The 15,300-nt window shown below is 43.4% G+C and overlaps 1 protein-coding gene across 2 annotated transcripts in view; it reads right to left on the reverse strand.

Annotated features, from left to right (window-relative positions):
• HDA9 (histone deacetylase 9) overlaps window positions 1-15,300 on the reverse strand; it is a 31,532-nt gene that overhangs the window by 4,133 nt on the left and 12,099 nt on the right. For both annotated transcript variants that reach the window (XM_089164827.1, XM_089164818.1), the window contains exons 5-11: window positions 14,965-15,039; window positions 14,668-14,887; window positions 14,141-14,204; window positions 6,970-7,062; window positions 6,759-6,867; window positions 6,581-6,630; window positions 6,407-6,497 (exon numbers count right to left, since the gene is read on the reverse strand). In XM_089164827.1, the coding sequence (XP_089020953.1) occupies window positions 6,407-6,497; window positions 6,581-6,630; window positions 6,759-6,867; window positions 6,970-7,062; window positions 14,141-14,204; window positions 14,668-14,887; window positions 14,965-15,039 (702 nt within the window). The remainder of the gene's footprint in view (window positions 1-6,406; window positions 6,498-6,580; window positions 6,631-6,758; window positions 6,868-6,969; window positions 7,063-14,140; window positions 14,205-14,667; window positions 14,888-14,964; window positions 15,040-15,300) is intronic.

The following is a 15,300-nucleotide window of genomic DNA, read 5'->3' on the forward strand; positions in this document are numbered from 1 at the left end:
TCAGTCGAATTATCCCACACTCAATTCTCTGTCTCTAATCTTCAATTTTATTTTATTTTTCCCTCCCTTTCCCCCTTTTTTGGGGGGGGTTTTTCACACCACCACCACCACCCCCCCCCCCCCCCCCCCCCCCCCACCCCCCCCCCCCCCCCCCCCCCCCCCCCCCCCCCCCCCCCCCCCCCCGCCCCACCCCCCCCCCACCCCCCCCCCCCCCCCCCCCCCCCCCCCCCCCCCCCCCCCCCCCCCCCCCCCCCCCCCCCCCCCCCCCCCTCCTCCCCCCCCCCCCCCCCCCCCCCATTCAAGGCCGGACGGGCGGCCACCCAAACGACTCCAAGCACACAGGAGCAACCCCGACCAACCAATATGATCGTTTCTATCTTATCCATCCTAGTTTTGCCACTCACCATCTAGCATCCCATTCGCCCGAGTTTATCTATATGATTCTTCTTAACAGCAACACGACCGCACAGCGGGGACAAGCATAAAATTTCTTAAGCTTAATGGAATAGCCGATCCATAAGACCGGAGCACCCTCCACCATCCACCCTATAACTTTGGGAAACCTCATCTTCAAATCACCCTTACTAGATGAACCAGGACCAAACAATCACCGAGGAATCTCTTTATCGCAAGATCACACCATCACGCCGATCATGACTAAAGTTACAAACAGATATGTCTCGATCTACTAAGTTTAAAGCCTTTGATTCAAAGCACTCTCCAGATCTAATTTGGTATTAATCCCCACGAGTCCACAACAACACAATATCATCCGCAAAGCAACACGGGGGCTCATCTTGAATGTCTTGGTTAATCATCCATTACGGCAAATAGATATGGGCTAAAGTGACCCGATGTAGCAAGAGGGAATTCATTACTGTCCCCCCACGAACACTAGTCACGAACCATCATACATATCCTTAACTATATCACAATTTACGCAACACTCTTAGTACTGCCAAATAACGCCGGGACTCTATCATAGCTTTTCAGATCAATAAATACCATATGAGGTCTCCTACATTCTCATACCTTTCCATAAGTCTCCAATTAAGTAAATAGCCTCGTTGTAGATCTTCGGCATAAACCCAAATGGTTCTCCGTAACTATAGTTAAGTGTCTCAACCGGGTTTCAATTATTCTCTCCCATAATTTCATCGATGGCTCATCAATTTAATGCCTCTATAGTTATTACAACTTGAATATCTCCTATTTTGTAAATGGAACCACAACACTCTCCCCAACACGGCATTTCCGGTCATAATCTATTAAACAACTGTCAACCAAACTAGTCCATGGGTCCAAGCTCTCCATACTCAAGGGATTCAGGGACCGGGCGGAGTTTCATCCTCCTAAAGCTCTTACGGACATGAAATCTAGAATATAAGTGGACACGGCTGGTGAAAAGTGAATCGGAACCATAAGTGGAAGAATGCTCATTTAGTAAACTGAGAAATAGGTTTCCCATCTTCTTAATATCCTCCTCACAAACTAATACTTACCATCTCCATTTTAATACATCAACAGGTCAAGATCTCTACTCTCCATCCCTCATCTTAGCTATCTTATAAATAGATTTTTCCCCTTCCTTGCCCAACTTATTGTATAACTCTCATACCCCGCCCCAATCAGCCACACAACCAACCAAGACCTCAACATCCAGCGCCAGCAAAACACACCAAGGAGGAACCACACCCACCACCACGCCTCAAAGAAGGACCCGACACCAGAACACAGCCACCAAACACAAGCCACCACCACAGCAGGATCCCCAAAACACGGACACAAACGAAGGAAGAGACCAAACCACCAACGGAAGACCACCAAGACAAGCAAACCAAACCAAAAGGAAGCCCCCACACAACCCACAACAAAACAGAGAAAAAAGAACAAAGAAAAAGAAAGAAGAAAAAACAAAAAAAAAAAAACCCCTCGCATTCTTCTCCAAAACCATAACTAGAACACCATATCCTCTTTGATCTTTTCCAATATGTCCATTTAAATCACCCCAGAAATCTGAAAACACCCAACCCAAAAAGAACAAACAAAAAAAACAAAGAGAAAAAAAAAAACATTAAAACCAAAACCCACCCAAGTTCCAAAAAAGAAAGCAAACCACCCCACACAAAAAAAACCAAAAAAACAAGAACCAAAGACAACAAAAAAACGGAGCAAACCAAAGGGCCGACCAAACCCCTAAACTAATTTTTGAATTGAGAATGTAGAAGATTGGCCCCTAGTTGTTCCCTTTCAATCTAGGGCTACATTGCCGGAGCGGCTGTTGAAAGGTGAATCCTGTCACCTCTTTCAAAAGAGGGTATACGAGGTGCACTACACTCCTGCCGCTTTGAGGTCTAGGAGTGTCATAATGTATGCAGCCTTACTCCTGCTTTAAGCAGAGAAGCTGTTTCTAAGACTTCAACCTGTGACCACTTGGTCACAACAGAGAAACATTTACCTTTACACCAACCATTGTTCTCCCATCACCTCTTAACCATAGTATATAATCTTCATCTCAGAGGCCAATTTTGGCTATAACAGAATTTCACCAAAGCACTGTATCTTTTCTCTGAGTTTTGCTTAGCCACTTTTCAGATGCAAAATGCCAAATTAAACAAAGTTTTGACAAAAAGGTGCATCTTCTAAACAGAAATCATCAGAATTTCTGAAACACTACAGTATTTAATTTGCAAACGCACTTTTTTCCCAGTCAACCTGAAAGTTCTCCAAGATTTAGTATTACGCTCTCGACAAACCCTCCCCCTGCCCCCAAAAAGAAACAAAATGGTTCTAAGCGTTGGTCAAACCGTCTTCTGAAGATTTTACTTCCTCCTCCATTCTCCCTAATAATCCTACCATCTCCCTGATTGTGAAGTGGAACCCTGTTTAGTTGGTCATTTTCTCTGACCAAAACCTTCATTCAAGGTTGTGAGAGTTTCCCAAACCAAGCAAGGAAACCTCTAGGCTGATTAGATACTCTTACCTGTTGGATAACAACGTCATCCTCTCAAAAAATAAAAATAAAAAAAATTTCCAAGGTAAGCTGAAGAATGCAGTGTAAATGGTGTTCCTTGGCTGATTGATAGCAAACAAGTTATCTTTGCTGACAGGAACCCACCTGCAACTCCACAAGTTTGACATCAAAGGGCAAATTGGGTGCTGTGGCAACAATACAGTCCAAAATTGAAGCAATTTTGATGGAGGAATTTCAATTCCTAATTTAGGGCAGTTGAGAGAATTTAGGGATGGCAGATCAATTAGGTTTTTAGGGAATTTTGACACTGAGCTTTGGGTCGAATGTCTAAAGGGTGGCCGATATCCTCCAAATAAATAGATTCCGATAGGTCAAACAGGAGTCGCAGGCTTTGTATCAATGACAACTCAACGGGCTTTAATGGAGGATTACAACCAAAACAACGGGTAAAGAAGGCGGCTTTTGTTGGAGAGGTGGGTGGGGGAGAGATGAGAGGGGATGGACCAATGGAATGATGGAGTCCTTTAATGGCAACAAATATATGGATGAGTAACCACTAGCCCAACAGTACAATCTACACGCTTGGAAGTGACTCACTAACTCTAACCAGCATCTTGTGTTTCAAACACAAGAAGCATCCCACTTGGATGCGACTCACCAAGCTTCTTCAGTCTAGATATGCCATACTAAACAAAGTCTTTCAATGAAGATGGAGGTAGCAGTAGCTCGCGCTCTGTAATAAGCAATAAAATTTGAATTTTTAAGTCTCCTTTACTCATCCCACAATCGGAGTATTTAGTAGAGGTATTAATCAACAAATTCCAATAGAAAGGAAACAACAACTTAGCTATACTTTAGCCAAGTCAAAACTAACACAAAAGAAAATAGAAGTCACCCATGCAAGGAGAAGCAACTCTAGTCCAACTCCAATCAGGGGGAGACCGGAGACCGGCGAGACGCGAGAACCGGTTCAAAACCGAGACGAGAAGGCGAGACGCGAGAGGGAACCGCAACCGCCATACCGCTATATCTCGCCAACCGCCAACGCCCAAACGCCAACCGGGAACCAACCAAATTTGTAGATCAGCCAAAGCACAACAACCACACACACAACACAAAGAAAGAACACCCACGCAGAACACGAAGACAATAAAACAACGGATACACACACCAAAGAAGATGAATACCAAGAAGACGAGACAGAAGAGAGATAACACAGATTCATAAGCCAGGAAACAGAAACCCACCAACCAAGCATAAGGTTTTATATAGTATTAACATGCCAACAAGGCATTCGGCCAGGGAGCGAATCAGGGCGTCCACCCGGCCACTAGGTGCGGATCAATGGCAACCAAGTGCCCGGGCCCCGCCCCCGGGGGACGGTGCGCCAATGGTCCGCGGTGGCTGGCGTCGCCGGGCGGTCCCTGCTCCTAATTACAAGCTAATTAAGTTATGTGACTTTTAAATGGCACATAACCTCTTTAATAGACCAAAAATTAAAAATAAAATATAAAAGTAAAAATAAAAGAAGCTAATGAAATAGACTGAAATTTATGTCCAACCTTGGAACTCATGTTTCAGGCCCATAGGGGAGGCCCCATACCAAGTAAACCAATGGAATAGAAGTCCCAACCCCTATATACCCCAACCTTACGCTTACTCCTAGGGACAAGAGCCTAATTTGATGCAGGACCAGAATCAGTTTAAATGAAAGTTCACGCTGCATATTATTATTGGCTGCTGCCTTCTACTTCTCCAGTGTGAGAATGATCCTTTGTTTGGTGTTTCAAGTCTAGGCATTTAGCTCCATGGTGTTTAAATTCCAGGTTGTTGGTTAAAGTCCAAGCTGCTGTTGGGATTGGTTGGACCAATTGACTGCCTGTTGATCAGAAGACCAGGAGGTTCTAATCAAGCTCCCTTTCAACAAGGCCAAAGATTCATCTTCTCAATCAAGGATTCTTCAAGTTACCGACTAATCAAAGAGGCTGCCATTAAAAGACTGCAACAACAATGAGTAAATTTGAAATTTGCAGTTTCTCTCTCCTAATCTTCCAAAACAGCACAAGTGAGGTGCTTTTTAAGAGGACTCTGCCCAGCTCCAACTAGCCATTTGATCATTGACCCCTTTGGGCCAAATCATCCCCCCCCCCCATCAACCTAGTGTCTACTCAAAAACTCACCCCCATCAAATTTCTCAAACCTCCGATCCAGCCCCTTTTCTGGAATTTTGAATTTCCCAAGAACCTCGAATTTCTAACCTAAATGCTGTTCAACCTAACCATTAGAACCCTAACATCCTAAATCAATTTTTCATAACCAACCCCTTTCATCCCAATTTGGGATGGTTCATTAAAGATCCTGGAAGAACTGACTCCTAGTTGATCTCCTTTAAATCTACTATTACAGTAGAGGAACAATAATGAGAACACTAAAAATACATACTCCGTTGCCATTGGTGAGAGGTAACAACGTTGTGGAAAGTGACAATCCAATCGTTTGGTACCATACATAGAGCTCAACACAGTGACAGATTTGAGTAATCACACCAAAATAAAAGTAAATTTAGCAGAACCCAAATCTAGGCCTCTAACAATAACAATATCCAAATGAAACTCCCTCAATGTTACCTATCGCAAGACAACAACCCCCCCCCCCCAAAAAAAACACACACACACACAAAGAAACCCACCCCGAAAAAAGGAAGGTGGGGAGCAGATATAACCATAGTTGTCAAGGGGGGGGGCGGGGGGGGCCGGGGGGCCCCCGGGGGGGGGGGGCCGGGCGGGCGCCGGGCGGCGGGGGGGGGGGGCGCGGCGGGAGGGGGGGGGGGGGGGGGGGGGGGGGGGGGGGGGCGCCGCCGCCGGGCCCCCCCCCCCCCCCGCCGGCGGGCGGCTCCTTTTTTCATCACAACCAAAAAAAAAAAAAAAAACAAAAAAAAAAATATAATATAATAAATTAAATAATAATTAATATTTTTATTCAATTTATTTATATATTATTATTTATAATAATATAAAATAAAAAAAAAAAAAAAAAAAAAAAAAAAAAAAAAAAAAAAAAAAAAAAAAAAACTATCCCCCCCTCCCCCCCCCCCCCCCCCCCCCCCCCCCCCCCCCCCCCCCCCCCCCCCCCCCCCCCCCCCCCCCCCGCCCCCCGCCGCCGCCCCGCGCCCCCCCTCCCGTGCCTCCCTCCCTCCCTCCCCCTCTGTGTTTTGTGTGGGGGGTGTGGGGTGGGGGGGGGGGGGGGTGGGGGGGGGGGGGGGGTTGTTATTTTATTTTTTTTATTTTTTTTTTTTTTATTTTTTTTATATTTTTATTATATATAATATAAATAAAATTAAAAAATAAAAAATCCCCGGCCGCCCCGCCCCCCCGCCCCCCCCCCCCCCCCCCCCCCCCCCCCCCCGATATAACATATAGGATGCTATCATACCATTAGGAAGCTCTGTATCCAGAAGAACCCCAGTTTCCACAGCCCAGCATCGAGCAACATTCTCTTTAGTGTACCCTCCACCTCCAGTGACCTGCAACAAGACAGGATCTAAGTCTGTATGCTAAAAAGATGACTTTCGTGAATGACAAGTACAACTGTAAAGTATAGACATACCAACAACGGTATATTGAATTTCTTCACAAATCTTACACATTCAGAATGCCCTATAGGAAACAGAACAATGACAGCATTCAGTCACATCCGCAGGGAACTATTCTAAAAATTTATCCACCCAAATCCTAAACCATGAAGTCAATGGCAACAAGAGATTTGATTACAAGGAGACTAGCACCATCGATGGAGAGATTGAAACAGCCCAAGCGGTCCCCAGCAAGTGAATCAGCCCCACATTGGAGAACTATAGCACCAGGTTGATATGTCTCAACAACCTTGGAAATGATCTATAAATAAAATATTGTAAGAAAAACTCTATCACTGAACATCAACTAGTAAATTACAACCATACAAAACTTACAACCCAAATATCCAGATTTACAACATACTGTTTTAAAAAGTCGAGTAAAGCTGGCATCATCTATTCCATCCTTCAATGGGACATTAATGGCATAAAACTTTCCTTCTTTCTCTCCAGTTTCCTTCAAAAGAAAAATAAATCATTGTCATAAGCAAAAATGAATAGGATGTACCACAGAAAGAGTAGGGTTGAATAGGAAACTAATCCACCATATGGTTCCAGGCTACAGTTCTTTTTCTTCTTCTCCACCTTCCTTTTTTTTTTTTTTTTTTTTTTTTTTGGGGCGGGGGTGGGGCTGGGGGGCAAACAACTCCAGGCTACAGTTTCAACTTAGTTTGGCATAGGCTCAAATTCGAAATGAGACATGGCAATATTCCTAGCACAGGTTTTGAGGCCCAAATGGCCTACTAAGGTCCCGAAACTTCTAGGGAACCCCATTTTAAGCTCTTTCTTTGAATATAGTAGAACCCTTATGTATTAAAAATCACATCTTAAATGGAAAACCTGAACTCTAGTTTGGTACATTTCACACCGTTGTATACATTATTTAAAATCAGAGACCTATTCCAAATAGAGCTTTGTACTAGAACACTGTAACTCCATTGCAAAAACTTAAATTTATTAGAACAAAAACCATTCAGAATTATTAAATGTTATATATAGTTTATTACAAAGAGTCAAAAGATACAGAATTCAAGAATATGAACAGCTTGCCAATATGCACATCCTAGAGGTTTATACTACTGACCAACACCCTGTCCATGCTTGTATGAGAGAAGTTTGACCAAAAAACACAAACTCAAGTTTACCCAACTATGAGAGGGTATACAGAAGTTATTGAGTAATGCAATCACACATGGACATATATGGTGATGCATTCCAATAAGGGGAGAGCTTAGTAATTGAAATAGACACTGAAGGTTTGCATAAGGCTAACCCAAGGCATGCTAGCCATCCAACAGTCAAAATTGCCACGACATCACAATGAGTAGGCCGCCTTGATAAGTTTAGCTTATCAATGCCAGACCATTCAAATGAGTACTCTTTTAAAAATATATATATATAATAAAATAAAATAAAAGTTAAAATTATAGATATTTAGAAAACTCTACCTTTAATTTTTGAGCATTTTGTTTTATTTTTACCATTTTATTCAAAAGAGAGAAGGGGGAAAACAGGGTCCCTGATGTATGGCCAACAAAACATGTGGAGCAACCTGATACATGTAGATCATATGGCATACTTGGTACAGGTAGTACTTCATTTTCATCCTGATCCCAGGAAATGGATGTTACGTAGATCCATACAACTTACAAAATGAAATAGGGAAAATATAACAGAAATAGAAGAACCACATTTCATGACGAGCACCATATAACATTTCATTTTTTTTTCTTCAATTTTCCAAAGAACCAGACCTGGAATTTAATAGAACTTTAGAGAGAGAGAGAGAGTTCACATGTAATATGTTTACCCTTTCTAATGCATAATTAGATTTACAACATCTACACTCTTTCTTCATCAATCAGAGCATCAATATGAAATGGAATACAAGAATTTGAAACTTCTTGTACTAATATCAGAATTCCAGAACAAACTCATGTGCTTTTAAAACAATACTGAGGAAAAGATTGAACAAGAAATCTCCACTGAATCTGAGTAGAAGATGCAGTGGAGAGGCACTTAAAAGTACTCTGTGACCAATTACACCAGATCAGCCACACTTTATGAAATGTTGAATAACCAAGAAACAAGAGATAAATAAGATGTAGCTTAGATGCCAAAGTGAGATATTTAAATACATATGACCAAGACTAATGACTGCAACTAGGGGTGTCAAATGACCAGCTAGCACTGCAAGGGTGAGTTCTCCATCAGTTTGTACCAGGTCAGGTTTTGCTTCAAAGGTGAATTAGTTAAGAATTCGTCTTATTGGGGGGAATGGATTTGTAGTCTAATGGTGCAGGCCTGAGAAGGGATCTGCTGTAGCAGGCTTTCACAGATGGAGGATTAAAAAGAATAGGAAGAAGGGGAAGGGGAAACTCAATCACACACTCATGCTGGCTTTCTACTAAAATTCTTCATCAATAAACTTCAATAACTGAGTATTCTGTTCACAATAGGCATGCCTTAAAAACAGAAACTGGTTGAAACAAGGAAGTAGCATACTAAGCTAATGCAGAAAAAGGAAACAAATAAACCTCCATAAACAAGGGGTTTTAAACTCCAAGGCTGAAAGCTGCCTTAGGGGGCTCAGTTCAGCCCAGGTCAGGTTGAACAGTTGACACCTTAAGTATACTGCTGATCAATGAAATGCCCAACTGCTACACAATTTGGAGTTTTGGGGGGGGGGGGGGGGAGGCAAATAATTCACAAATTAGCATAGTGAAGAAGAGGAATGAATGGCCAAGTACACATCCTTAAATGGTACTTTCCACGAAATGGAACGTGTGAAAGTAATATATAACATAAGGATGTGAGCTGAGACATTGTATCCTCTATTAAGGCTCTGTTTGTCTGTTTGGCATAATATACATTTATGTTTATGACCTACTTATGAATAATCGACTATGATAACAGGTTATGAGTGATAAACAGTTTTCATTTGGTTGATACTAGACACAATATATTATGTATCATCAATTCGTCTTGGATTGGTTCCAGTTTACCTTGTAAAATACATATAGAATTTAGTTTTGGTTTTGGCTCACTTTTATTGGTTTGGGCTAGCTTTGATAACCCAAAAACATTGTTAAAGAGGAAGTGGAAGCAATGTGGTGATTGGAGAGTGAGAAAAGCAAGATCTTATTCTAGTTTTTGATAATTTTATCATTTTGCCCTACTTAAATAGTAATTCTTCACATCATTAATGATACCTGCATAAACAAAAATTAACAATTTATGGTGATAAATCATAAACAACAGTTGATCTATTTATGAATTTATGTTTAAATATATTTATTTTAATGAGAAACAGAGGTCATAAATCAAACCATATAATCATACATTTAAACTATACCAAAGAGAGCCTAAATAATTTGCATGTAAAATTGTAAGTGAGTTGAGTATTTATGTTAGTGAAGGCTTCAATTTCTACAAATACAAGTCAGGCCATAAAAGCTGAAAATAAGCATTGACCATCACCTCCAACCATTTCATGGCACAGTGGCTAAGTGAGGCCGGGAGCATGGAGAAAAGATTGAAATGGGAAAGACGAAATGCGCAAAACAACAACGAAGAGGAGGCACGAAGAAGGAGAGAAGGGAAGAGCGAACGGCCGAACCACGGGGAAGCACGGAGGCAAAAACCCAAAGAGCAGACACGGGGAGAGCGAAGGAGAGAGAGCATTTTGCCATTCTCGCTTTCATCCCATCTACACCAATCAGTATTCCATTCCTCAAACACGATTTGCTCCTCCAGGCATCCAAACGCAAGGGAGAACCAACCCAATGTTCATGGCAAAAGGATGCTCCAAAATATATGACAGAGGAGACAGAAGAGGAAAAATGATTCTCCACAACGTTATAAAAATACAAAAGATATGTTAAAAAGTTAGTAGACAGTATAAGCAAAGGATGAGGAGAGGAGACACCAAGGGATGGGGAATTAATCGTTAATATGTAATTACGAAAATATATTTAAATAATTAAAAAAAAAATATTAAAAAATAATTAATTCGTTTAAATTTAAAAATAGGAGAGTATTAGTGGAAGAGAGCAAGAGCATGTGTGGATATAAGATAGTAGGGAAATAATAATATATATATTAAAAAATACATATAGTTATACATATATTTATATTTAAAAATAGGAGGTAATTGAAGCAGAGCAGGAGCAAGGGAGCTCAAGAACAGGGGGATCGGGCACCAAAGAGGGACAAGCGGGAAGGGAGGCCAGGGAAAGAAGAAGAGGGGAAGCAGAAACAAAAAGAGGAGGGGGGCCACAGATGAAGGGCAAGGGGGAACAGGGGAGAACGGGGCCCAAAGGAGGGAGGCAAGAAGGCAAGGCAATAAGGGGGAAAGAAAGAGGAAAGAGAAGAGAACAGAGGGAGAGGAGGAGGCAGAGACCGGACCGGGGAGGAGGGAGAGCGGAGGGAGACGAGGGAGGGAGGAGGGGGAGATGAGTAGGGAGAACGAGGAGAGACATCGGGAGGGAAAGAGGGGGGGGTGGGCCCAGAGAGTCGGAGGAGGGAGGCAAGGGGCTCCCAAGGAGGAGGTCTCAAAGGGGCAGAGGCCCATCCCAGGGCCACAAGGGGGAGCGACACGGAGGAGAGATTCGAAGAGGAGCGAGGCCGAGCAAAAAGAGAAAGGAAGCACAGGGGAGGGAAGGAGAAAGTGGGGATGGCTTCTCCAAATGGGGAACATAGTGTAGACACAGCGGGGGCCCACACGAGAGATATGATGAGCGAGAAGGGGGGGGAGGGGACGGGGCCCCACCAAGAGAATATAAGTGTATTTGCAAGCATAAAGAGGACATAAATGAATACATTAAGGGATAAAGCCAGTGGAATCAATGGAGTGATGATGGGATGGTGGGGGTCCACGACAACCAACAAAGGAAGGATGGGAGGACGGGAGGAGAGCATGGGAGAAGAAGGATGCAAAATACAACAAATGAACCAAATAGGAAGGAGGGGAGGGAAAGAGAAATGGACAAAAGGAAACAGAAAGGGGAAGAGAGAGAACGGTATCAAAGAAACATAAGATTAATTCAGTAAATACAATATACAACACAAAAGACACAAACGAGAGGCGAGCGATGGATGGACGAATAAGCTTGGACTGGGGCAGACTAATGGAAGGAGAGGAAAGGCAAGGGAAGAAAGGGGACCAAGGAAGAGCACCAAAAACACACCAGATAAGGAGAGAGGGACAAGGGGGGGAGAGGAGGCCGGCAAAAGAGCACAAGGAAGCACACAAGCGAGAGAGGAAGACAGCAGGAGAGTGCACGGAGGAGGGAACGGGAGGGTCTCATCGGGGGAGGAAGGAGAGCGGAGACTATCCGAGAGAGTTGCACAAGGAGGATAGAGGAAGATGTGAGCGGGGAATGGTGAGGAGGAGATAGCAAAGAAAACCTACAGAACAAGGGAGATAGGATAAAGAGAAGGTAGTCCAAGGGCAACAAGAAAGTCAACATCAACGGAGATGGGAGTAGAGCATAGATAAGGGGGAGTGTTAAGTGAAGTACTAAGTCAGATTAATTAATTCATATGTTATCACACAAAGGCAAGCATTAACTATTAGACATACCAAAGATACATAAAAAGACCATACAAGGACAACGGGATGAGGAAGAGATGGATGGAAATGAGGGAGAAGGAAGGAACGAAAAAGCGTCATCCAAGAGGGAGATAGGATAGAAAAGAATCAGATATTCACAAGAGTTATACTAAGCAAACCAGAAGAGAACTAGAACACAAGACAACAGAGCTCAAAAGATAAAGGCAGGGATGCAGGGAGCGGGGGGGAGGAGGGAAAGCCCGAGGAAGTTCATCAAATATACATATACATATACAAATAATATCTATCTAATTAGTATAAGTATTAAAATGACGGAGTCAGTTGGAGGAGGGGGGAAGGAGGATCACAAACGAGAGGATGAAGAAAGTGCTCTCCCAAACAGGCACGGGGAGCGAAAGGAGACAGCCATCACGAAGAGGCGCAACGAGGGGGAAGGAGAGGACGACCACACAAAAGAGCGAGAGAGGACAAAGGGGATGGAGAGAGAGCACCAAATCGAGGGCACAAGAGAGGAGAGAGATAACCCGAGAGGACGGATCAGGATAGGGAGACGGAGGGAGAGGATGGAGGTCTTCCCAAAGTCGTGCGAGAGGAGATGGGGGCGATGTGGGGGACCACGGCCCGGGAGGGAGGCCAAGGAGCGGCCGTGCCACACCAGGCATCCACGAGGAGGATGATGGCCGACAGAGAAGAGGGACTAGCCCCCGGGAGCGAGATGGGGGATGATGACGGGATGGGATGATGGAGGGGATGAGGAGGGGTGGGACCCGGATAGGATTCAGCGATCCGGGAGAGACCACCACCACCACCACCGCGGACGGAGAATCAGGGGGGGAGGACGACCACCGAGATCACGGAGAGAGTCGGTCACAACGGACACAAGACGACCATACGGAGCGCATCTCGAGGCAAAAATGTTTCCTCTACATATTCGAGGAAGGGGAAGGGGAGACAGCATGGCTGGAGACGGAGGACACGCCATCAAGGGTCCTACCGCCATCCGATGCCGAGAGCTTGGTGGGATCTATGAGATCGATGAGCATTGATGATGCAGAGACTCCTCCACCTGGAGGATCGGATGGCAGGGGCGAGTCCATAGACCGCGTGGAGAGTATTGGTTCTACCGAGTCGACTTATGGTTATGGTCCTTATGGTTAGGACCATATGGTGTCCCTCGGCTATGATCGGGCGGCCGCCCACAACAGACCATGGAGGAGGCCAGGAGCAGGGCCCCCCACCGTCGAACGGAGCCCACGCGACCATCATCCATCCCCCCGAGAGCCGGGCGGGGTGGCCAGCGAGCGGACTCCACACATCCACACCCACAAGGCCCACCACACAGCCCGGAGATTCACAACCCACCGAGGGAACATGCAGGGAGAGGCCACAACAGAGGTGCACATGTCCAAAACAAGGCGGGCAAACACAGGGAGTTAATGATGAGAGACAAGAGGAGACGAGCGAAAGAAAACGAACAAGGTAAGTAACGAACGAACAACAAGAAAACAAACAGCTGATCAACATATACTGGAATGTGGATGTTACATTTCGTAGTTTTTAGTAAACTAGTAGTTATTATAGTGTTTATATGCTGAAATAGCTAGTATGCAAAAATCCAAATCAATTTAAGGCATTGAGGCTCGAAATTGAGTTTTCAAGAATCGGAAAAAGTATCCAGTGGTAAATTTGACGAATTGACCTTTCAAGGTGAAATGTTCATCGTCAATTTTTACTGGCCGGGAGAAGTCAGGAAACAGGAATTGAAGACATTCCAAACCAGGTTTAGCACCTTATGCAGAAGTATCTACTTCTCCCAAATAACTAACTTGATACATCAAATACAGGTCGGCTATTGGCCTCTAACAGATTCATCAGGCACATCCGCATTTAAAAATCAACCGTTCATAAATCACATTGTTCTAAAATGACAAGGCTCCAAAATGTCCAAAAGATGAAATACCTTAACATCACCAGTTCCTGGAAAGAACAGATCTCCGTACTTGTGAAAACTAACAGTCATCACCCTGTCATTTTGAGAATCATCAATATGCTTCCAATTTTGGATAGAGGCAGAGGGGGAAATAAAAAGAACATAGAGAAATCTTGTCTAGAATAAATAAAGAAACCACATAATGGACCGTTAAGAGTATCATGGATTTTGTAACTCGTTTGAGTATCTAGTGGCTACCAAGAAGTGGCTTACCAAAAGCTAAAGGGAGTCCCATATGATATTGCCCTTTCTTAGGCCCTTAATTGGTTGCCTTATTAAATGGTCGTGTAGGCTCAAATACACCTGATGTTATAAGTAATGTTGTGCTCACATCAAAAACTAAGCCACCAAGGACTGCAGACATTTAACATGGTATCTCAATGGGTATTTCAACTCTCTTATTTTTAATAATCTATGGGTTATTATAGTCTTATGGATATTAATTAATTGCATAGTTCCCCAGCTCTTGAACAGTATGCGATAAAATAAAAAACTACCTGTCCGTGAAATAGAAGGCTTCTTCAACCCCATCACCATGATGTACATCTATATCAATATACAGGACCCTAGCATGATACTTGAGAAGTTCCAGAATCCCTAGCACAAGGTCATTGATGTAACAAAAGCCAGAAGCCTCGCATTTCTTTGCGTGGTGCAATCCACCAGCCCAATTTATAGCAATATCACATAACTTATTGTTCAATCTGCGTGCAGCATCTGCTTACAATGTGAATCAAACAGTAAGTATGAACTCCATAAAATCCTACTAGAAATCAGTAAGAAGTATGACTTACCAATTGTTCCACCAGCATAAATTTGACAAAATTCAAACAAGTTCTCAAATACTGGGCAGTCTTCTCCAAGATTATCTGGAGAGGAAAAGAAAGAATATTTGATCAGTTAACTCCAGATCAATTCTCCAACCAAATCAAGAGTCAGGACACAGATTCAGATAAAATGGCAACATTTTTGGATAAACTTAAAATTGAAAATAGAAACAAATCAACAAGGAAAGAAGAAAAGTTTAAAAAAGGCAGATTCAGATAAAATGGCAACATTTTTTGGAGCCCACAAGATGATTGGAAATTTCAGGCTTCGCAACATTAAAAAACTATGAACTGAGAATGAAT

This window comes from Hakea prostrata, chromosome 1, assembly GCF_041222555.1.
Source record: "Hakea prostrata isolate BN-2017 chromosome 1, UWA_Hpros_2, whole genome shotgun sequence".
Taxonomy (NCBI): domain Eukaryota; kingdom Viridiplantae; phylum Streptophyta; class Magnoliopsida; order Proteales; family Proteaceae; genus Hakea; species Hakea prostrata.